The sequence below is a fragment of the Hylobates moloch genome, unplaced genomic scaffold (assembly GCF_009828535.3).
Source record: "Hylobates moloch isolate HMO894 unplaced genomic scaffold, HMol_V3 SCAFFOLD_7, whole genome shotgun sequence".
Classification (NCBI taxonomy): Eukaryota; Metazoa; Chordata; class Mammalia; order Primates; family Hylobatidae; genus Hylobates; species Hylobates moloch.
The window spans coordinates 69,847,706-69,871,961 of NW_026652282.1; the positions used below are offsets into that span (position 1 = coordinate 69,847,706).

Sequence of the window (24,256 nt, forward strand, 5' to 3'; positions counted from 1 at the left end):
TGTAGTATTATGTCACAAAGTAAATATAAAATAGTTGTCTCTTGCCTACTTACCATGTACAAGGTATTATATGCGGCAGTTTGTGTGCATTATCATGTTTAGTACTAAAACTAGTTATATGAGATTTTTACTGCTATAAACATCATTTTAAAGAAGAGCCTGGGTTGTTATGTTGTGGTCAGACAAATGTAGATTCATTCCTGGCTCCACCACTTATGAGCTGAATGACTTTGGTCAAGTTAGTTAACCTCTCCAAATTAAAATTTTCTTATCTGTAAAATAAGTACAATGTAAAAATAGTATCTGTTTCATGGTGGGATTATGAGATAATGCATGAAAATAACTTAGCTACTTGCCGGGGACACAGGAAGCTTGTCAAGATCACCAGTGATCCACACATTGCCAAATCCAGGAGTCGATTCTCAATCTCCATCTTATGCAATCCATCAGTAACCTTTGACACAGGTTAAATTCCGTCCTCCTTCAATCTCTTCACTTGGCCTGTGGGATATCTCTTGCTCTTGGTTCTCTTACCTCATTCACTGGCTTTCCACCTCAGTCTTCTTTCCTACATTCTCCTAACCCTCTTAACATCTTCTAATCTTAACCCAAAAGACTCATTTGTACTCAGATGTTTAGTAAGCAATTCAAATTTAACACATCCAACACTTAATGATTCATTTGTTTTCCCCTAAACCTGCTTCTCCCACATTTTCCCCTATCTCAGTAAATATCACCTCCATTCTTCCAGTTTCTCAAGTTGAAGAGTCTCTCTCACAAGACATAGTCAGTCCATTTAGGAAATCTTGTCCATTCTACCTTCAACATTATCCAGAATCTGGTACCTTTTCACCACTTCTACTGCTACCATCCTAACTAAAGCCCTCAGCATGTCTTCTGGAGTATTGTAATTGCTTTCTAACTGGTCTCCCTGCTTCTATCCCTTGTTTCCCTATAGTTTCTTTTCCCCATAGCCAAGAGTGATCGTTTTAAAAACATAGCATCATTCACTCCTCTACTCAAAATTGTCCAGTAGCTTCTCATCTCACTTAAAGCCAAAATCTTTACCATAGCCCTATGTGACCTAGCTTTCCATTATCTTTTTGATCACATCTCCTATCATTCTGTCTCTCACTGCCTTGCCGCCACCCCTACATGCACCACATTTGTCTACTGTGTTTCAACCATATTGGTTCCTCAGACATACCTCAGGTCCATTACACTTGCCGTCTGCTCATCCTGGAAGACATTGCCTGCTGGTATCTATAGGGTGCACACCCTCCCCTCCTTCAGTTCTCGGCTCATATATCACCTTTCCAGAAGGCTTTCTCTGGCTGCCCTATTTAAAATTACAAATCACCTAAGCACTCCATATATCCTTCCTTGTTTCATTTTTTCACATAGCACTTCACCACCATCTGATATATATTTAATTAGTTTGTCTGTCTCACCTAACTGAAATGTTAGGTCTGTGTCACCAGAGATTTTTATCTGGTTTGTTCACTGCTATCTTCCCAGTATCAAAAATAAATTTGTTAAGTGACTAATTTTTCTTTTCATTTTAATACTTTATCAGGTGCAACACAGTTTATGCCTGACCCCAAGCTCATGGATCACGGGCAGTCCCACCCAGAAGATATAGATATGTACAGCACTAGAAGCTGAAGTAGACTGCATACAGAGACTACACAGAAAACCACAAGATGTGTGACGTTGCAAATAATGATGAAAAAAATCATGTAATGGGTAACTGATACATAGAGTATTACTTAAACCAAGTTTTTCCCTTACATCTCCAAATGTGCAATTTGATAAATTACATAAGTGGTTAACACACAAACTGTGAATGCAATGCAAACAATATTGAATGATTGATGAGGAGACTTAGGAAGAAGTATTAGCTTGCATTTGATGACCTTTAAGGGCACTTAAAAAAAAAAATGAAGACATGAATTCTAGTGAGATTAAAATCTAAAAATACATATATATGTATAAAGACATACATATTTATACATATAAACATGTATTTCTGCTCTAGCTTTCCCAGATTAATGCCAGTTAAATTAGAATGGTGTATGGAAAGGTGTGTTTCCTCTGTTTTTTGGTTTTTTTTTCCATTTCCTAGAGCTGGAATAAAATATCCATGTTTTATGGGACTTGAGCTTGGCTTTGTCCCTTGGTTTTTGGTTTTGTTGATGTTAATTCCTCTTAAATATCTAAAAACATCTCTACCTATTTGAGAGGGCCATATGCTACACAGGCTTCCTAATACTGCTTAGCAATCCTTCTGCTGGTTCCTAAGTGGTTTACTATTGTGTTCCCTGGAAGAGGTATTACAAACATTTTATTCTCCACAAGCCTCTTATAACTGTCAAAGTTGACTATGCCTCCTATTTCATAGAGAAAAAAGTAAATTATTAGACATGACCATTCCCAAAACTTCTTCCCATCTACCTTCAAAACTTACCTCTTTTCAGCCATGCATCCCCCTTTTCTAAGACATGTTTCTCTTTGTGTTCTTGACCTCATTCCTTCCCATCTAAGACCATATTCCACCCTGTTTAATTTCTAGTCTTTGGTTTCTCTTTTTACTAGTTTCTTTCCTCCACCTCTACATAGCTGCAGGTCTTCTCTGTCTTAAATCAACAATAACAAAACAAGACAAAAACCTTTCCTTAACTTGGCCTCTTCCCTTGAACTATTTTTTCTCTCTCCTTCCTATAATTGTTACACTTCTTTAAAAAGTAACTGTTACTTTTTGACCAAAGTAAATATTGTCCCTTTTTTTCCCTACTTTCAAGTCCTCTCTATCTTGTGACATTCTGGCCTCCATACCTGCTTAATTTTTTTTGAGATAGGGTCTTGCTCTGTTGCCCAGGCTGGAGTGCAGTGGCACAAACACAGCTCACTGCAACCTCCACCTCCCAGGATCAAGCAATCCTCCCAACTCACCCTCCCAAGTAGCTGGGACTATAGGCACCCACCACCATGCCTAATTTTTTGTATTTTTGGTAGAGACAGGGTTTCACCATGTTGTCTAGGCTGGTCTCGAACTCCTGAGCTCAAGCATCTGTCCGAATCAGCCTCCCACAGTGTTGGGATTCCAGGCGTGAGCCACCGCACCCAGCCCCTACTTGAATTTTTATGTCATTATTGACTCTTCACCACTCTCTCCTTGAAACTCACTTATCCCTTTGCTTTCTATTTTTCCTGCTTTTGTTATTCTTCATTTTTCTTCTCTTGCTCTGAATCCCTTAAATGCTGAGGCTGCTCAAGTTTCATCCCTAGTCCTATTTTCTTATTCTATATGCACTCTCATTTTCATTTAACAGACTTCACTGGCTTCAGGCACCGTTTGTTTTATTGTTCATATTTTCAGTCCCCATATCTCTCTAGTGCTGTAGACCTTTATTTCTACTTATTAGTTATATTCACCTAACATCTCATAGATATGCCAATGTCAATGTGCCTAAAACAAAATTGTCTCTACCTCCCGCTCCTTCAAATCTATTCTGTCTTCTCTAATCCTATAATTACTGTCCCTCAAGTCATCATCATCACTTTTCTGGGTTACTGTAATAGCCTTCAGGCTAATTTGCTCACTGTCAATCTTGCTCTCTCTCATTTCAGAATATGTTCTGCTTGCAGGTGACAGTAAACTAGTTAAACAAATATTTAATATTAGCTTAAAAAAAAAAAAAAAAAAAAAGGCCTATCCTATTTATAGCCTAGAATTAGGCAGTATAGTGTTGGGACAGTGGCTCATTGGTGCTATCAAGGACGTAGACTTTTTCTCTTTCCACTCTGTCCTCTACAGCATGCTGGTTTGTTACCTCATGGTCACAAGATGTCTGCTGTACCTCCAGGGAGCAGATACACATTCAAAGTAGGCAATAGCAGATAAAAATGTACACAACATGCATCTGACTCCCTTTTATCAGAAAAGTAAATGCTTTCTTAGAATCTCCTCAGAAGACCTCTGTGTATATCTCAACCAGTACTTGTCATATAGCCACACACTTAGCTTAAGGAAGATAGGGAATAGGGAAATCATGTTTCTTTTCCCCTGTGGTGAGGAAGGCAAGGGGTAAGGGGTTGGGAACAGGTGTTGAGTGAAAGCTAACATACAGAATCTGCTACCCTATTCTTGTAACCCATTTGTCTATTATGACATAGTTGTCTTCCTGACAACTATAATGAATAGTTGTCTTTCTGAAATCTTTAGTGGCTCATCATTGCCTGCAGAATCAAAACTCCTTAGTTTGATATACAAGGCCCTTCATATCTGATTCCAGCTTACCTTCTAATCCTATCTTCCCTCTCCTTACCCACCCTACTGCTAATGTGTATTATATTGTCTTTATGATATACCATTTATTTCTTGAACATGCTTTGCTCATTATTGCCTCTTTCTCTGCCTGTGCTAGTGTGTCCTCTTAGAATGTTCTTCCATCTTATCCTGCTCTACATTCTAACTTCTACCCATCCTACAAGTACAATTCCAGTGTCGTGTTCCCTTTCTCAATCCTCCAGGGTAGAACTTAGATGTTCTCTCTTTTAGAGATAGGTCTTGCTATATTGCCCAGGCTGGTCTCAAACTCATGGCCTCAAGCGATCTTCCCACCTCAGCCAACCAGACATGAGCGACTGTGCTCAGCCTTTTTTAAAAAATTGGAGGTATTTGATATGGCCGGGTATGGTGGCTCACACCTATAATCCCAGCACTTTGGGAGGCCAAGGTGGGTGAATCACCTGAGGTCAGGAGTTCGAGACCAGCCTGACCAACATAGTGAAACCCTGTCTCTACTAAAAACACACACACAAAGTACAAAATTAGCTGGGCGTGGTGGCTCATGCCTGTAATTCCAGCTACTTGGGAGGCTGAGGCAGGAGAATCACTTGAACCCGGGAGGTGGAGGCTGCAGTGAGCTGAGATCATGCCATTGCACTTCAGCCTGGGCACAAGAACAAAACTCAATCTCAAAAAAATAAATAATTAAAAATAAAGGTATATAATATGTCTTAGATTTGTTGAAATATGAGTGTGTTTGAGATCTGATCCAAGGTTTTAAAAAATTCATTTCAAATACTGGAGATAAATTCTGAGGAGCTTACTTATGAAAAACTAGCAAGTGATAGCTGGTATTTACAGATATGGTACTTATACAATTTATGTAATTAATATTTTCTTACAGACAAGGTTCCTTGTGGGTATCACTGAATAATTTTTATGTAGTTTCTATGCCCATGAAGTGCCTGGTAGGTAGTAGGAACTCACATGTTCTGCTATGCTGCTTGCAGCACAGGACACAAAAGTTAGAATTATTTCAAAGGACTTATACTCTACTAGGAAAGAGAGAAACATAGAAATATAGTGTTGTATGTGGTATCTTCCCTAAGATAAGTACAACCAAAGAGCTATGGATGTTCAGAGATAGAATGTAGTACTGGGATGATGTCAAGGAGGCAGTGGTACTTAAGCTGCTCAAGGTAGGGAAGCAGTTTACTTGCTAGCTTTTCATAAGTAAGCTCTTCAGCATTTATCTCCAATATTTGAAATGAATTTTTTTAAACCTCAGATCTGAATATATTCAAGCACCCATTCATCAAATCTAAGGCATATCATATACCTTTAATTTAAAAAAAAAAATGCTGAGCAGAGTTGCTTATGTCTGGGGGGCTGAAGTGGGAGGATGGCTTGAGGCCAAAAGTTTGAGACCAGCCTGAACAACATAGCAAGATCCTGCCTGTAAAAACAAACAAAAAATGCTGCCAGTTGATCATTACATTTATCCCAACATCCGATATGTCAAATTGTGAAAAAAGAAGCATCTTAATTTTGATGAAATATGGTAGGTAAAAAATAGCGCAAAGCTAAGTATAAGTGACTTTTAAATTATCTGCTCTTTTGGATTATCACTACTGCTACTAGCCGTTAGAATATTGGTTTGGATAATGGAAAGTTGACTAGAGCTACAAAATCTGTTTCAAAATAAAAGATCTGCTCAAACAATAATGTGATGATTACTTGCTGTATTGTACAACAAAGTCAAACTGCTGTTAGACTCAGGTGACAGTCAAATGTTGGAGGCTGTGTTGGGATGAGTTGTTACAAGGCCTCTTTCATTCTTCCCATGCTATGTCCAGGAGTTCTTCTCTGTTAAACCTGAAGAGATGCCAGCCCTCCTTAGAGGAAAGGTCTAAAGCCCCTCGACTAGTATAGTAGTTGATAGAAGCCTGGTTCCAAATGACGACAAGAAAGTGCATGCAGTTACATTGAGTTCTGATGGCTATCTGTTTAAAAACAAGCAAATATTACTTTCATTTGAAAGTATAATCTTTGTTAACATATATTTTATTGAAGGTCTACTCTATGCAAGACACTATGTGTGAATAATACTTCCAAATTTAGTAGTTATCTTTTGAACTTTTCTATAGCTGTAAAAAGAAAAAAGTCTCACTGTTCTGAGCTTTAAAGCCCTCTTTAAAATCTCAAAACTGATTTGCAAAGCCTTTATCGTACAGAAAAGGTGTACCTAAAAGAACACATGTTCTCATATGTTTCCAAAGTACAAGAAGATCTTGCTTTTATAGTCTTGTAATATTCATACTGTGAGCCTGTTTTTTTGAATAAAAATGCTTTCTAATCTCCCTCCTCCTTACTTTTACTTGATAGCAAAAAGGGTATATAGTGTGGTTGTGGATTATATATAAATCAGTTTTAATTGACTATAACTCATATACTCTATATGATCATCTGATTTGAAAATCCAGTTTAATTTGGGTAGAAATTTGAAGTATATGTTGGGGTTATGTTCAAATGGTGAGATTAATGATTTAATTTATGCCCTGTGAATATTTATTGAAGAAAAGGTTAATGTATAGAATATCAATACTAATTGTAATACATACCTGACTTAGCCTCTTCAGCATTTCAGCTCCAATACCTAGGCCTTTTAAATAGACAATGCAAAATGAAAACTGCAAATTTCACTTAACTAGTTATTTGCTTTAGTTTAAAATAAATAATATATAAAACTCTGTATCTGTTTTTTGTATATTATTAATAGCTTCTGGAAACACAACTCATGAATGCTTTCATATCCATTTTTCCTAATTGGAATGAGGTACCAAAGGTCATAGAAGAGTTTGGGTTTATTTTAAAGATCAGTGAAGAAGTGAGTCTCTGCCACTATTGTCTTATAATGGTATATTTCTTATCTATTTTTACTGAAAACCACCTAAAATGTAAAAGCAATTTTTAAAGATAAAAGTATAGCTGTGTGGCCAGGCACGATGGCTCACACCTGTAATCCCAGCACTTTGGGAGACCAAGGCAGGAGGATCACTTGAGCCCAGGAGTTTGAGACCAGCCTGGGCAACACAGACCCTGTTTCTCCAAAAAATAAAGAATTAGCTGGGTGCTGTGGCACATGCCTGTAGACCCAGCTACTTGGGAGGCTGAGGTGGGAGGATTGCTTGAGTGTAGGAGGTTGAGGTTGCAATGAGACGTGATCACACCACTGCACTCTAGCCTGGGTGACAGAAAACCCTGTCTCCAAAACAGAATAAAAAAATAAATAGCCATGTGATAGCTTGGCTTATTCAAACCTTGAGAGGAACTAATAAAATGTTTTTCTAATCTGTGACTGAGTCTTCACTGCATGAAAGAATATCTAGGATAGAGATCAAACTCATTAAGTAGCAATAAGTTACATTAACTAAAACACCATATGTATAGTAAAGCCCTATGTCCTTAAAATATGTCATTTTAATTTTTAAAGTATTTAAAAGTAATATCATAAATTTTAGTTTTACCTTGGTAAGCTTGTGTGACATAAAAGTCCTCTAGGTAAAGTACCTTGCCAGTCCGTGAGTCATATGTAAAGTAGTACATGGCAAATCCAACAGTCAGTTTGCCTAGGAAGGGAGAAGAAAGGGTGTAGAAAGGTTGTGTTAAATCTTAGCCAGTTCTTTACTCCCAAATTGAATGTCTTTTGGCGTTTGTTTAACTATTAAAGTAATAAATGCTCACTGGAAAAAAAATAACAATACAAAAACATATAGTGTAGAGGACTTAAGTCCCTTAAAATACAACCTTTAAGATATAAGCCCTCTTTTTATAGTGTGGTGTACGATCTTCCAAAAAATTTTAGCTGGGCGCAGTGGCTCATGGCTGTAATCCCTGTGCTTTGGGAGGCCAAGGCAGGAGGGTCGCTTGAGCTCAGGAGTTTGAGACCAGTCTGGGCAACATAGTGATACCCTGTCTCTACAAAAAATAATTTTAAATTAGTTGGACATAGTGGCACATGTCTGTAGTCCCAGCTACTTGGGAGGCTGAGACATTTGTGCACAGGAGTTTAGTTGGAGGCTGCAGTGAGTCATGATCATGCCACTGCACACCAGCTTGGGTGACAGAGCGAGACCCTGTCTCTTAATAATAATGCTTATACAAACATAAGTACATGCCATGCATTTTCTTTAAAAAAACTGGGTTTATACACATTCTCTTCTCTTCTGCTTAATAGTAATTATATGCTACAAAACTACTATTTTTCAGCATGGAAAAAATATACTCCAGATTAAACTGGAGAAGAAAGATTTACTCTACCTGATGGTTTTTGTTGATTGTTTACTTCTGCAATCAGGCAGTAGAAAAGGGGGTTGTCCCCAAAGCCATCTCTGAGTAAATCTGAAATATCAATTCATATATAGTATGTCAGAAAGTTTATAGCAGAGAGAAGGAGATGGTGGATAGGAAGCACTAGGAATTTCTCTCTCCACCTGGATAGCAATTGTATTGGCGGAAACTGAAGTGAGTATTTTGGAACTCTGGAGTTTATCTGAACATTTGCAACTTACAGGAGACAGCCTGGCTGGTCAATTGCAGTTAATTTGGATCAAATTCAGCCATCAGTGAGGTGGCAGCTACCCAGCATTCAGCACCCTCTACTCCATGGGAACAGCAACCTGTATTTCTGTAGCAGCTTGCTGGAGCAAGGGTGACCAATAAACATCTTGTCCTCAAATACTGAAGTTCTGTGTTTTGACTGTGTATTGTTACTCTGATCACTGAGGTGAGGACTTGGAGGTTAACTGCCATCGTTCCAACCCCCACCAGCTGAAGTGGCTTCCAGGAGATTTAAAGGAGCTGCCCTGTTTTGTGAGACATTTGGGAATTAAAAACATATATACAGGGGAATTTAGAAAGTTACCATGTGTGACTAGATAAAGACACAGAGGGGACCTGAGACCACATTAAGCTTTCAACTCAGGCTGATCCCTGACACAGAGACACCCTGTAATGCTTTAAAATAAACTCCATCAAATCCTGGGGAAAAAGGAGAATCTGATTTCCAAAGTTACCATAGTACAAGTTTCAAATGTCTAGCTTTCAACAAAAATCACAAGAAATGATGGTCATTCAAAGGAATAAAATAACAAAAAAACATACCTGAAGAAAGCCAGATGTTTGACTTTACTAAACAACTTAAAACATCTGTCTTAAAGATGCCCAGAGAGATAAAAGAAGACATGCACAAATACAGGAAAAATATATATAAACAAAATAATATAGATATAAATTTAAAAAAATCCTCCCCCTAACATTCTGAAGCTTAAAAGTACAATAACTGAAATGAAAAAAAAAAAAAGCACTATACTGGAGGGGTTCAAAGGCACATTTGAATAAGTTGAAGAAAGAATATGTGAACTTGAAACTAGGCCAGGTGAAATTATTGAGTTTGAGAAACAGAAGAGGGATGAGGAAAAGTGAACAAAGCCAAAAGTGTCTGTGGAACATCATCATCATCAAGTGGAACAGGATACATCTTGTGGGACTTACAGGAGAGAGAGAGAGAGAGAATTTGAAAAAATAACTGCTGAAAACCAAATTTGACATAAAACATGAATCTACAAATACAAGAAGCTCAACAAACTCTAAGTAGGATACACCCAAAGAAATCCACACCAAGACACGTTATAATGAAAGTCTCAAAAACCAAAGACAGAGAATCTTACACAGCAAGAGAAGCAATTTGTTATATATGAGGGATCCTCAATTAGATTACCATCTGATTTCCCATCAGAAACCTTGGAAGCCAAAAAGCAGTGGATTGATATTTAAAGTCTGGGGGGCAGGGGGAGCAGGGACTGTCAACTAAGAATTTTATATCCACCAAAACTGTCCTTCAAAATGAGGGATAAATTAAGACATTCCCAAACACCACCCCTGGCCCCCTCAAAAGAAACTGAAGGAATTCATTACCATTAGACCTGCCCAGCAAGAAATGCCAAAAGGAGTCTTTCGGGTTGAAATGAAAGTAATCTAAACAGTAACTCAAAGTTGTATGAATAAAGATTTCTGGTAAAGACAGATATATGAGCAATTACAACAGGTAGTATTGTAATTATGTTTATACAGTCGACCCTTGAACAACATGGGTTGGAACTGTGCAAGTACACTTACACATGGATTTTTTTCAAACACAGATCAAAAACGATATTCATTGGAGGAGAAACCCACATATACAGAGGACTGACTTTTCATATATGTGAGTTCAGTAGGACTCACTGCGGGACTTGAGTATGCATGGATTTGGGTATATACAGTGGGTCCTGGAACTAATCTCCTGCATATACTGAGAGATGACCCTAACTCCACGTTTTGTTTTCTACATTGTCTAAAAGACAAATGGATAAAAATAATTACCAATTTTTATTTTTTCGAGACAGAGTCTTGCTCACCCAGGTTGGAGTGCAGTGGCATGATCTCAGCTCACTGCAACCTCTGCCTCCTGGGTTCAGGTAGTTCTCATGCCTCAGCCTCCCATGTAGCTGGGACTACAGGCACCTGCCATCATGCCCAGCTAATTTTTTAAAGTATTTTTAGTAGAGATGGGTTTTTGCCATGTTGGCCAGGCTAGTCTCGAACTCCTGGCCTCAAGTGATCCACCCACCTCAGCCTCCCAAAGTGCTGGGGTTACAGGCGTGAGCCACCATGCCCAGCCTAATGTATGTTATTGGGCACACAATGTAAAAGATGTAATCCCTGACATCAATAACAGAAGAGGGGGGCAGAGATATATATAAGAAGAATTTTGTATGCTATTGAAGTTAAGTTGGTTTAAATCAAAATTAGATTGTTATAACCATCAAATATAATCCCCATGGTAAACACAAAATATCTATAAAATACACACATAAGGAAATGAGAAGGAATCAAAATGTTTCACTACAAAAATAAAACACAGAAAAAGGACTAATGGAGGAAAGTAGGAACAACCAAAAGCTTTCAGGCGTATGGAAGACAGTTAAATAGTACAGGTGAGTCCTTCCTCATCAGTAATTAAATGTAAATGGATTAAAGACGCCTACCAAAACACAGAGATAGGCAGAATGGATTAAAGACTCCTACCAAAACACAGCGATAGGCAGAATAGATTAAGGAAAACAAACAAAAACATGATCCAGGTATATACTGTCTACAAGAGACATACTGTAGATCCAAAGTCACAAATATGTTGAAAATGAAATGATGGAAAAAGGTATTTCATGCAATAGTAACTAAAAGAGAGCTAGGGTGGCTATACTAGTATCAGACAAAATAGACTTTAAGTCAAAAACAATTACAAGACACAAAGTACATTATGAAATGATAAAGGGGTTAATTCACCAAGAACATATCGTATTTATAAATATACATGCATTGAACATCACAGTTCCAAAATATATGAAGCAAACACTGACAGAACTGAGAGAAGTACACAGCAAGACAATAATAGGAGATTCAATACCCCACTTTCAGTAATAGATAGGACAACCAGACAGAAAAGTAGATGATTTGAACACTATAGACCAATTGTATCTAACAGACATATACAGAAACCTCTATCCAACTACAACAGAATACACATTTTTTCCCTCAAGTACACATGGAACTTTCTTTAGGATAGATACATTAGGTCACATACCAAGTCTTAATAAATTTTAAAATATGAAAATCACAGTATTTTTTCTAATGATAGTACAATGATACTAGAAATCAGCAGGAAAAAAACTTGAGATCAATTTACAAATACGTGGAAATTAAACAATGCACTGTACACAACCAATGGGTCAAAGAGGAAAGTATAAGGGAAATAGGAAAACAGAGATGGACGAAAATGAAAACACAACAAACAAAAGCTTACGAGATGCAGTGAAAGTAGTGCTCAGAGGGAAAATTATAGCTGTAAATGCCATTTAAAAGATTATCTAAAACAATAATCTAACTTTATGCCTTAAGGAACTAGAAAAAGAAGAGCAAACTAAGCCCAAAGCTTGCAGAAGTAAGGTAATAATAAAAATTGGATAGAGATAAAATAGAGGATAGAAAAACATGGAGAAAATCAATGAAGGTTGATTATTTGAAAAGATCAACAAAATTGACAGCTAGACTGACAAAGAGGATGCAAATAATTAAAATCAGAAATGAAAATAAGGACATTACTGCCAACACTACAACATTAAAAGGGAGTATAAAAATATTATGATTTATATAACAACAAATTAGATAGCCTAGAAGAAATGGACACATTCCTTCAAACATGCAAATTACCTAAACCTACTTAAGAAACAAAATCTCAACAGACCTGCAAGAGTTTGAATCAGTAATCAAAGATCTCCCAACAAAAAAAAGTAAGGAACCAAATGGCCTCATCACTGGTGAATTCTACCAAACATTTACAGAAGAATTAATACCAGTCGTTCTCTAACTCTTCCCCAAAAATGAAGAGATGGGAACACTTTGTAATTAATTCTGTGAGGTCGGCATTACTCTGATTCCAAAGGCAGTCAAAGATATTAGAAGAAAGTTACAGGCCAATATTCCTTAATAATATAGGTTAAAAAATTCTCCACAAAATTGGAAATTGAACTCAACAGCATATTAAAGGGATTATTCACCATAATCAAGTGTGATTTATCTTAGGAATGTAAGGGTGCACCAACATAAGAATATCAATTTAATACATCATATTAATGAAACAAAGGGGGAAAAACCCACATAATCAAATCAATGAATGCCGAAAAAGGCGTTTGACTAAAGCACAACACTTTCATGATAAAAGCTTTTATAAAACTAGGAATAGAGGGACATTCCTCAACATGATACAGTGTACTTATGAAAATGACATTATACTCAATGGTGAATGACTGAAAACATTCCCCCTAAGATTAGGAAGAAGACGAAAATGCCCACTTTCACCACTGGTATTCAACATTGTATTGGAAGTTATGACCAGAGCTATTAGACAAGAAAAATAAATAGAAACCATCCATAGGCCAGGCCCAGTGTCTCATGCCTGTAATCCCAACACTTTGGGAGGCCAAGGCAGGTGGATCACCTGACGTCAGGAGTTTGTGACCAGCCTGGCCAACATGGTGAACCCCATCTCTACTAAAAATACAAAAATTAGCCAGGCATGGTGGCATGCACCTGCAATCCCAGCTACTCGAGAGGCTGAGGCAGGAGAATCACTTTAACCTGGGACATGGAGGTTGCAGTGAGCCGAGATCGTGCCAATGCACAACAGAGCAAGACTCTGTCTCAAAACAAAACAAAACAAAAAACCAAAAAAAACCATAGTAGAAAGGGAAAGGTAAAACTATCTCTATTTGCAGATCACATGATTCTATATAGAGAAAATTCCAAAGAATCTAAGAGAAAGCTTCTAGAGCTGTAAACAAATTCAGCAAAGTTGCAGGGTACAAGATCAATAAACACAAATAAGTTATGTTTCCATATAGCAGCAAAAAACAAACCAAAAAATAAATTAGGAAAGCAGTACCACTTACAATAACCCCTAAAAGAATTGAATACCTAGGAATAAATCCAATCGAGGAGGTTAAAAACTTGTATACTGAAAGCTATAAAACATTGCTGAAAGAAACTGGAAAATATCCAAAGAAATTAAAAAAAAAACAACCCTGTGTATGCATAGGAATACAACATTGGTAGGATGCCAATACTATTCAAAATGATCTACATATGTAATGCAGTCCCTATTAAAATTCCAACAGCTTTTTTCACAGAAATAGAAAAGCTGTTCCTCACATTCATATGGAATTCCAAGGAGACCCAAATAGCCAAAACAATCTTGAAAACAAAGAATAATATTGGAGGACTCACACTTCCCGCCTTTGAAACTTATTACAAAGCTACAGCAGTTAATACTGTAGGGTAGTGACAAAAGGACAGACAATGGAACAGAATAGAGACCTCAGAAACAAACCCTCACATATCTGATCCATTGATTTTTGACAAGGGTTCTATGACCATTCATGGGGAAAAGGACTCTTTTCAACAAATGGTACTAGGGCAACTGAATATCCATATGCAAAATAATGAAGTTGGACCCTTAACTTCACACCATATACAAAATGTAACTCAAAATAGATCAAATACCTCAACATAAGTGCTAAACCTATAAAACTCTTAGAAGAAACACGGGAAATCTTCAAGACATTGGATTTGGCAATGATTTCTTGGATATAACACCAAAAGCACAAGTGACAAAAGAATGAATAAATTGGACTTTATCAAAAATAAAATCTTTTGTATGTGAAAGGACAATATCAAGAGTAAAAAGGCAACCCACGGAATGGGAGAAAGTATTTGGAAATAACATCTGATAAGGGATTAATATCCAGACTATATAAAGGACTCCTACAACTCAACAACAAAAAACCAACTCAATTCCAAAATGTGGAAATATCGTAAATAGACACTTCTCAAAGAAGATATACAAAGGGTCAATAAGCACATGAAAAGATGTTCAACATTACTAATCATTAGTGCAATGCACATCAAAACACAATGAGATATCACTTCATACCGACTAGGATGGGTATTACAAAAAAACAAAAATAAGTGTTGGTGAGGATGTGGAGAAATTAGAACCCTTGTGCTTCGCTAATGAGAATGTAAAATGATGCAGCTGTTATGGAAAACAGTATGGAGGCTCCTCAGAAAAACCCCAAAATTATCATTTGATCCAGCTATTCCACTTTTAAGTACGTGCCCAAAATAATGAAAGCAGGAACTCAGACAGATACTTGTACACCAATGTTTCACAGCAGCATTATTCACAATAGCCAAAATTTGGAAACAGCCAAAATAAACAAAATGATATATATATATCTATCTCACATTTTATATATACACAATGGAATGTTATTCAGCTTTGAAAAGAAAAGAAATTCAGATACAGGCTACAACTTGGATGAAACTTGAAACATTATGCTAAGCGAAATAAGGCAGACACACAAGGACAAATATTATATGTTTCCAGTCATATGAGGTACCTAGAACAGACAAATTTGTAGAGATAGAAAGTAGAATAGTAGTTATGAGAGCCTAGGGGGAGGGAGGTCGGCAATGGGGAGTTATTGTTTAATGATTACAGAGTTTCAGTTGGGTGATGAAAAGATCTGGAGATGGATAGTGGTGCTGGTTGCACAACAATGGATGTATTGAATGTCACTGAATTACACAGTTACAAATAGTTAAAATGATATGTGTATTTAATCACATTTTTAAAAAGTTTACGACAATAGGTAAGAGTAAACAAAAATCAAATATCTCACCAGCATCTATACAAGTACATAAGGACATTTTAAGATAAAAACAGGACTGAGAACATTATGAAATTACTGCAATTTAAATATATACTGAAATCCTAAGGCAGGATGCTGGAGTATACAAAGTATTTTGTTGTTTGTTGTTTATGATTGTTACATATTACCCTGAGCAGTATTTTTCTAACTGCAATGAAATAGTGTAGGGGCATTATCTCAACATAGCACAGATTGAGTATTTCTTATCCAAAATTCTTGGGAATAGAAGTGTTTTGAATGTCTGATTTTTCTGATTTTTAAAATATGTCATTATATACTCAACAGTTTAGCATCCCTAATCTGAAATTTGAAATACTCCAATGAACATTTCCTTTGAGTGTAATGCCAGTGCTCAAAAAGTTTCTGATTTTGGAGCATTTCAAATTTCAGATTATCAGGTTGGGGATGCTCATTTTGTTACGCTGTTTCAGTTTGAGTACTGCTTTCATAGAGTGTACATTACTTTCAACTTTGTATTTCTTACTATTTCTTTTAAGCCAACAAAATTACTATTTAGTTAACATTCTAGCGGTGTTAATTATCAAGTATAAGAACGTAAGTATCATCACATAAGACGACTGATCCATGATCTATGCAGTTCAGAATTCTATTTCTGACCAAGGCACTAAGACTAGTTTGTTAGGGCATGGCGCAAATGACTCCACAAAACATCCCATAACTTCCTTCTGAATCTGTCACCCAGTATTATAGTGAAACCATTTATCTCCTTGGTAGAATGTTCTCAGTTTATTACATGCATTCTGAAGTATTCAACTTCAAGGAGTTATCCTTCATCAATTCTAGATTTTGATAACTGTCTTCACCTAGTCTTTGCCATTTGTAATTTTATATACACTAATAATCTCTTCATCTTCATATTTACTACCCAAAGTATTCTAATTCAGAAATCACTAGCCTATCCTATTAATCTTGATGACTATCAAAATGTAGTAAATACTTTGAAAATATTTTAAATCATTTTGCTTTTGCCAGTTTCCTTGTATCAAGTTACTACCAACATACTGGGTGTTAAATTATACTTTTTTGACCAGTAACACTCCTCATTTTACATTCTGAAAACCAGCTGAAGTCTATTGCAGCTGTAAAGGTGTAAGAGCTCTTAAGTATCATTTTTGTACTAAAAACAAGGAAAATAAAATAGTGGAGCACTGACAAAGCTATCAAATTTATGTCCTGTACATGCTAGTAATGGTGTCATCTTTATGTACCAATAACAATAGCTTCCACATATCTAAGTAGTACTGTGTGTTTCTTTTTCTTGCTCTGAAAATACCACAAGACATCTTACCAACTGCTGTTAACTCCATTGCATCTAGCATGTTTTCACAGGCAGCCAATTCCTGTCAAAGTAGATAAAACCTTCAGTTTATGATTTAGCAGTAAATTATTAAGATGATAATCATCATAAAATTTCTATTAAATATTTATTGACATGTGATGTCCTGGGAAGTGTTAAAAGTGAGTCAGACTTAATCCCAGTCATCTAGAAACAAAATCTAAAACAGTAATGCAACAAAAGGATGTATAAATATTATTAGAGAGAGAGATTAACTATGTTTATACCGCACACATATGAATGTCAATTATCCAGATTAGTAACCTTGAATGCAGCCAGAAACTGGGAAGTAAAGCAAAAAAAGTTACTGAGCATTCAAGGGAGCTGTCATAAAGTTTATGTATTATGAAGCTCACAGGCTTTACAGAGAAGGCTCTCGTTTGCCTGTGAGATGTTTTTGCCAGTTTAACTTGAGGCTTTTTTATTGTGGCTTTTTACTATATCACTTTCTTTTACATACTCAGGTTCTTTCCTTCATGGTTTATATCTCATGCTTGGAAAGCAAAAAATATTCACTCGTTTTCTTTTTAAGATCATAATATTAATAATTGATTTGTTCAACTTTTTTTTGGTATAAGAAGTTAGGTACAATTTCACCTTTATCTTTTCCTCCCAGTTATCCCAACAGCACTTACTGAATAACCCATCTTGGCTGACTTGACATGTCCCTTTTATCATATACTACATCCTCAGTTACAGTAATCCCTTTGTATCCATGGGAGATTAGTTTCAGGACCTGCTCCCTCAGCCCCAGGATACCAAGATCTGAGAGTGTTCAAGCCCCTAATATAGCAGAGTATTTGCATGTACCCTGTGTACATCCTCTTATATACTTTAAATCATCTCGGGATTACTTATAATATCTAATGCAATGTAAATATTATGTAAATAGTTATACTGTATTGTATAGGGAATAATGACAAGAAAAAAGTCTGTACATGTTCAGTACAGTTGCAATTTTTACAAATATTTTCAATCCATGGTTGTTTGAATCTACAGATGCAGAAGCCATGGATACAGAAGGCTGACTGCATACTTAAGAGAACTTCTGGACTCTCCATTCTGTCCCATTGATCTATCTTTCCACTAGTTACCATAGTATTTTAATTACTTACAGTTTTATAATATCTGGTATAGATCATCTCCCCTCATTACTCTTCTTTTTTGAATTTTTAAAATGTTTCTATGTGAAAATTTGGAGATTTTGACTGGAATTGCATTAAACTTTTAAGGGAAAAAAGCTTTTAAAATACAGGAGAACCCCAAGGGCCAGATTACATAGAGCATTAGTAAGAAGTTTGGATTTTATTGTCAAGACAACCAGAAGCTCAATGGAGTTTTAAGCATTTTGGCTGCTGTGTAGAGAATGGATTGGTCAGGGAGGACAATATTTATGTCGATACCTCCCCTAAGACACTGTAAGCTCCTTGAGGGTAGAGACTGTAATCCAAGAATCCTTATATATTTTATACTACTTGGTATATAATCTTCCCCTAATATGCATTCAATGTTTGTATAATGAACAAAAATAAAATATTAATATGACCCAGCACCATCTGTGGTTCACCAGTGGTCCAAAACCACACTTTAAGGACCACCACAATAAAAAGCTTTAGAAATTCTGGTAAGCAAGAAGTATGGCTGCCTGGCAATGAAATGACGAGGATCCCAAATAATGCTGTGATGTCGTGATTGAGAATAGTATAAAATGAGTTCATACAGAGGATACTTGGAATAGAACAGTCAATAAAACCTGCAATATATTCAGCTAAGCAATTACTGTGATTGCAAACTCTAATAAACTCCTCTGCAAAGACAGAGTGTTTTGCAAACTTAGCAATGAACAGGAGTTAGGACAAATGGACATAAAATATTAAGAAGAACATAAAACTCAAAGCCAGTTAATCATTATATACATGTATGTGAGAGAGTAATTTAGCTTTTCTATTGTTTTTCTACAATGAATACTCATTAAAATTACTCCCAATAAACATCTTATGTATTATCAGATACATGTGGCAAATTAAAAAGTAAATGTGGCCAGAAACCCTTCAGATAGTTTCACTGAAATGGGGTAATCTAGTGATGTATTATTCCCTTGGTGATGACAATGGGCATTGCTTGGAAAGTTAGGAAAAGTGCATTTGTCCAGGTAAAGAGAGAGATTAATTGTCATTCAACAATAAATTTATTAATTGCCAACCGAGTGTCAGATGCTAGAACTACAAAAAACTCTTTAAAAAATGTTTTCTACCACCTGGAAGAATGTGGATCTGTAATAATCTGTTGGGCATAGTATTTTGATAGGTTATCTAATCATTCAGATTAATGCCAGTTAAAGAAATCATGTGAGAATTTGTGGAAATGGAATAGAATGTAAGCCATAAAAGGATAGATAACCCAATTCTTACAGATCTGTAACCAGGCCTAGAATCACTTCAACGGGTGGATTTCACTAGAAAACTATGGGTATTTTATTTTGGCCATTAAAACACACTCTCCAAAGGGAACACAAACTTGGCCTGATTTAGATAAGATTTAAATATATTAGTGAGGATATTATTAAAACATTTTCATTACAAAACACTTATGAGGGCTGCATATCTATAATCTATGCCTTTTTCCAGCCACATATTTACTCCATAAAGAACCTGGTCTACAACTTTATATGGAATTGTGTAGGTTGTCCATCATATAAATGAGTGCTTTCAGCACCACAGAACTTCAGCACAGTAACTGTGACTACTAGATAGCTTGTCCCTTTAATTAACTGGAATGATTTCCAAGGGAGCCATTAAAATAAACGTTTAAATGAGTAATATGTAACCCAGCTCCTTGGCTCCTGGGGGCTGTCTGTGGATGGGCTTCAGTGATCAATGAACTGTCTGAAAATGTATGGAAAATTTGTTGCATGTGAATATTGTTTTTTAGGTAGCTGATCATCAGTTTCTACAAGTAGGTGTGGCCTTAGAAGCAATGCGACTCCCTACCGCAAAATCTTAGCCACTAAAATATGAAATTCTATCATTGGTGAGTCATTTGTTTAAGGTAAGCATTTCTTTTCTCTAAGACACTCTTTTAAAGTTAAAATTTCCCCAGGAAAGAGAACACATTCAGTCCCTAAAATTTCCAGGAATTGGTTCCCCTATAACTTTTTGAGCCCCTTAGTATATGCCAAGCAATTTATGTGTAATCATTTTATGTTATTGTTTCATAACAAGAATCTTTTGAGATACATATTGTTATAATCTTGATTTTAGATGCAGAAAATGAAGAGTAAAGAAGTTAAGTAACTACCAGAGGTTATGTACACATAACTAGCAGAGGCAGAATTCGAACTCCAACTATGCCTCGCTTACTCTTTCAGCCCTACACCAATGCCATGAGGCTCCATGTAATAAAAATAGGCTTACTTTAATCAGTCGCAAAATTTCTGGGCAGTCTCCAGCCTCTGCATGCCTTATTTGAAAGTAATCCATGCTTGTTTGCCTCATGCCCATTTGGCTCACACTTGTTTGGCTCCTGCCTGGTTGACTCAGGCCTGGTTGGCTCAGCACTAATTGGTTCAGGTCTTGTTGGCTCAGGCCTGGGTGACTCGGCCCCGCTTCCCATATGCCTGGTTGACCCCTGCCTGGATGGCTCATGCCTGTTTGGTTCTTACTTGATTGGCTAATGCCTGGTTGTCTCATGCCTAGTTGGCTGGGGACTTGCTGGCTCATGCCTGGTTGCCACATGTCTGGTGGACTCTTGTTTGGTCGCCTCGGGACTGGTTGGCTCAGGCCTGTTTGCCATGTGCCTGGTTGGCTCATGCCTATTTGGCTTGTGCCTGATTGGCTGGTGCCTACTTGTCTCATGCTTGATTGGCTCCTACCTGACTGTCTCATGTCTAGTTGCCACATCACTGGTTGGCTTATACCTGATTGGTTTGTGCCTGCTTGGCTCGTGCTTGATTGTCTGGGGCCTGATTGGCTTGGGCCTGGTTGCGATGGACCTGGTTGGCTTATGCCTGCTTCACTCAGGACTAGTTGGCTCAGGCTTTGTGGCCACATGCCTGTTTGGCTCCTACCTAATTGCCATGTGCCTGGTTGTTTCATGTCGGGTTGGTTTATGTATGGTAGGTTTGTACCTGATTGCCTCATGCCAGCTTGGCTCATGCTTGGTTGTTTCATGTCCACTTCGATCATTTCATATAGGCTTGAACTCCGTTGGTTCATGTGTCCACTTCGATCATTTCATATAGGCTTGAACTCCGTTGGTTCATGTCCATTTGGTTCATATCAAGTGAGCTTGTGCTTGGCTGGTTTATGCCTGCTTGGTTTGAGTCTGATAAACTTGATTGGTTCGTGCCTGATTGGTTCATGCCCAGTTGATTCCTGCTTGGTTGACTAAGGATGGGGTGGCAGATGATGGGTTGGCAGACAACTGATTGGCTGATGGCTAACTGTCTTGATGGAACAGGATCCCTTAACTGTAGTGCTGTGGTGGGAGGTTGTTGGCTGTTCCCAGTTCTTCTCAACTTGATTCGCCTACTTTGAGATACCCCTCTATCAAGGTGGGAGTTGGAAAAAGCGAGGACCACCTCAGGAAGGTTATCAATGCCTCCGATTTGCTGGAGTTGACTTCACCAGCGACCACAGCTGCAAGCTTGGCCGAGTTTCAGGTTGTAATCTGGCCTTTCCCTGCCAAAAGGGGGGAAGTAAAGGGAAGAAGAAAATGATCCTGGAGGAGTATAACCACCAGCCCGCCCCTGCATAGTCACTGCATCGTCACTGCATCATAGTGCCGAAGTCACAATGCAGGTATCAAAGTGCCTACGTGCTCCCCCGTGTGGTGAGGGAGAGGCAAAGCAGGGCTCGCTTGACCACTATTTCATCCTCTCTTAAGAGCTTAAAATGGTGAAGCAAGAGGCTGTAACGAGCCTCAGAGCTTATGCTTGGCACTCCCAAGAGTCCCTGCTGTTTTAGCCAATTCAAAGAAACTTGCCCCAACTCCCCTCCCTTTCCCTACATCCCATTCCTCAAATAATTCAATTCCTATTTCCGTCCTGATTTTTCACTTACACTGGAAACTAGTTGTCCCGATGAAGTGCTCAAGTCTCGAATGCAGATACTACGTCTTTAAAAATAATAATAGCTGGGCTGGACGTGGTGACTCACGCCTGTAATCCCAGCGCTTTGGAAAGCCGTGGCGGGTGGATGGCCTAGGGTCAGGAGTTCGAGACCAGCCTGGCCAATATAATGAAACCTCGTGTCTACTAAAAATACAAAAAATTAGCTGGGCATGGTGGCGGGCACCTGTAATCCCAGCTACTCGGGAGGCTGAGGCAGGAGAATCGCTTGAACCCAGGAGGTGGAGGTTGCAGTGAGCTGAGATCGCATTATTGCACTCCTGCCTGGGCAACAAGAGTGAAACTCCGTCTCAAAAATAATAGTAATAATAATAGCTACAGCTAACATTTACTGAGTTCCTTCACGGCCTAGGCTCAGTGGAATGTACGTTTCATTTTCTTATTCAATCCATATCAACACTATTATCCCCAATTCCGAGGAAACGGACTCAAAAGATTTGGTTACCTCCCCAAAGCTTCGTAAAAGTTGGTGGAGAGCCTGAATTCAGTCCCAGATCTGTCTTTCCAGGTTTTTTATTATTACTCTGTCCTGCCTCTTAAACACATTCCACTCGTTCTCCATCCTCATTATCTATGAGGTCAGGCATTTTGTCCTTTTACCTCTCCCCTCTGCAGGATTCATTCTCCCATCATTTTGACTGCTGGCTTACTTCCTCAACAATGTATATTATATAACTGGTTCTAATATTGTTTCAGATGGAATATTGTTTATTTTTTAAATATACCAGAGAACTTTGGTTGAGGCTGTTCTAAGTCTCACGCTGTGATAAGGGCTTTACATATGTATTATCTCACTTAATCATCAAAATAATCCCATGGTGTATGTACTGTTGTTCCCCATTTTATCAATAAACTGGAAGTTAACTCAGTTCCCGAAGTGTAGTAAACGGAGGAATGGGAATGGGTATCCAAGGCCCATCCCATAGATAGAAGCTTTCAATTTAAATTAGAGAGCCCAATCACTATTAGGCCTATGCTAGCTATAAATTGTACCTAGAGAGCCCATCTTAGCATGACAAGTAAATCAAGTCACATCGCAGAACTATGTCAAGCCTAATACAAATTAGATGTATGTGTGTTGCTGCTTTCCATCTACCTTATAATAAAAACAAGAGCTAATATTTAGTGAATTATTTCTGTGGTGTCAGGCATGGTTCTAGGGAACACTTGTATTAACCCAATCCTCATAACAATCCAATGAGGTGGGAGATAGTCTTATCCCCATTTTTCAAGTAAAGGAACAGATTGAGAGAGGTTAAGTAACTTGACATAGGTCACACAGCTAAAAGTCCAGACAAAACAAGGAAAACCAAGTTATTTTGTTTTCTTCTGAAATGCAGGCAAAGAGATGAGATAATTTTGCTGTCTACTTTACAAAATCAAACAATTTGCATAATTTTTGTGAGAATGGATGAAGCTTGTCTTTTGCTTTCTTAGAGGAAGAGGCAAGTAATAGGTTTCTGGTTGATGTCTTTAATAAGTAAAGTTAGAAAAATGCAGTTTCATAATCTAGAATTGGTTAATGAGTTTATTTTGCATTTTCTTTACATGAGTTGAAGACTATTTAGATATTTGTTTTTTATTTTTAAATAATATTGGGTTTGAACATAATGCATTTGTGTTTTTAAGGGAACATACACAAAATATATTTTTGCTTAAAGTTACTTATTAGAACAATTTGTCCCATCTTGGAAACTCAGAATAAGACTGGCTCCATCAAACATTCAAAAATCCACTTTAATTGGTACACCATCAGGGAAAACATAGTTTTTAATGGACTATTTTTAAAAAAGCTTCAGTAGTCAATCTTTGCCACAAGGCGGCAGTGTTATCCAGTTTAGGAACCAAAAATCTAAGAAATATTGTAAGCTTGTTTGAATTTGAAGTTTTCTTTTATTCCAGATATTAACAGAAAATTTCTAAAAGCCTAATTTTAGTTTTAACATACTATTTTATTAAAGATCTAGTTTAGGTAGTGAGTTTTGTAGGCCAAGACTTCCCAGATTCTCTTTCTAAAACTTCAAAATTTACATGCATTGTCTGCTCTACCAAAATGTTTTGAATTAATGTAACATATGAAGCCACTCCTCAGAGATCTATAATACATACAATCC

At 37.3% G+C, this 24,256-nt stretch overlaps 2 protein-coding genes across 7 annotated transcripts in view; one reads left to right on the forward strand and one right to left on the reverse strand.

Moving 5' to 3' along the window:
• APOOL (apolipoprotein O like) overlaps positions 1-6,045 on the forward strand; it is an 85,360-nt gene extending 79,315 nt beyond the window's left edge. For both annotated transcript variants that reach the window (XM_032757242.2, XM_032757241.2), the window contains one exon: positions 1,577-6,045. In XM_032757242.2, the coding sequence (XP_032613133.1) occupies positions 1,577-1,665 (89 nt within the window). In that variant the 3' untranslated portion in view covers positions 1,666-6,045. The remainder of the gene's footprint in view (positions 1-1,576) is intronic.
• Positions 6,019-22,645, reverse strand: SATL1 (spermidine/spermine N1-acetyl transferase like 1). 5 transcript variants are annotated; one of them, XM_058441461.1, is made up of 8 exons: positions 22,588-22,645; positions 21,255-21,693; positions 20,428-21,207; positions 16,967-17,018; positions 8,612-8,692; positions 7,819-7,920; positions 6,913-6,953; positions 6,019-6,294 (listed from the first exon to the last, which is right to left on the reverse strand). In XM_058441461.1, exons 2-8 carry the CDS (start codon positions 21,372-21,374, stop codon positions 6,124-6,126), a joined length of 1,347 nt encoding a protein of 448 aa, XP_058297444.1. In that variant the 5' UTR covers positions 21,375-21,693; positions 22,588-22,645; the 3' UTR covers positions 6,019-6,123. The 5 variants fall into 5 exon arrangements, with proteins under 5 accessions (XP_058297444.1, XP_058297443.1, XP_058297446.1 ...); XM_058441460.1 differs by lacking the exon at positions 22,588-22,645 and having other exon boundaries at positions 21,255-21,747; XM_058441463.1 differs by lacking the exons at positions 8,612-8,692; positions 22,588-22,645 and having other exon boundaries at positions 21,255-21,747.
• Positions 22,646-24,256: the final 1,611 nt, after the last annotated feature.

What these genes read in the sequence shown, in the direction of transcription:
- SATL1 (XM_058441461.1), bottom strand. Translation starts at nt 21,374, where the DNA reads ATGAACCAATCAGGCACGAACCAATCAAGTTTATCAGACTCAAACCAA. An exon ending in TGTCACACAAGCTTACCAAG is followed by an intron (nt 6,954 to 7,818) that starts GTAAAACTAAAA and finishes TCTATTTAAAAG; the next exon opens with GCCTAGGTATTGGAGCTGAA. An exon ending in TGCTGAAGAGGCTAAGTCAG is followed by an intron (nt 6,295 to 6,912) that starts GTATGTATTACA and finishes GTTTTTAAACAG; the next exon opens with ATAGCCATCAGAACTCAATG.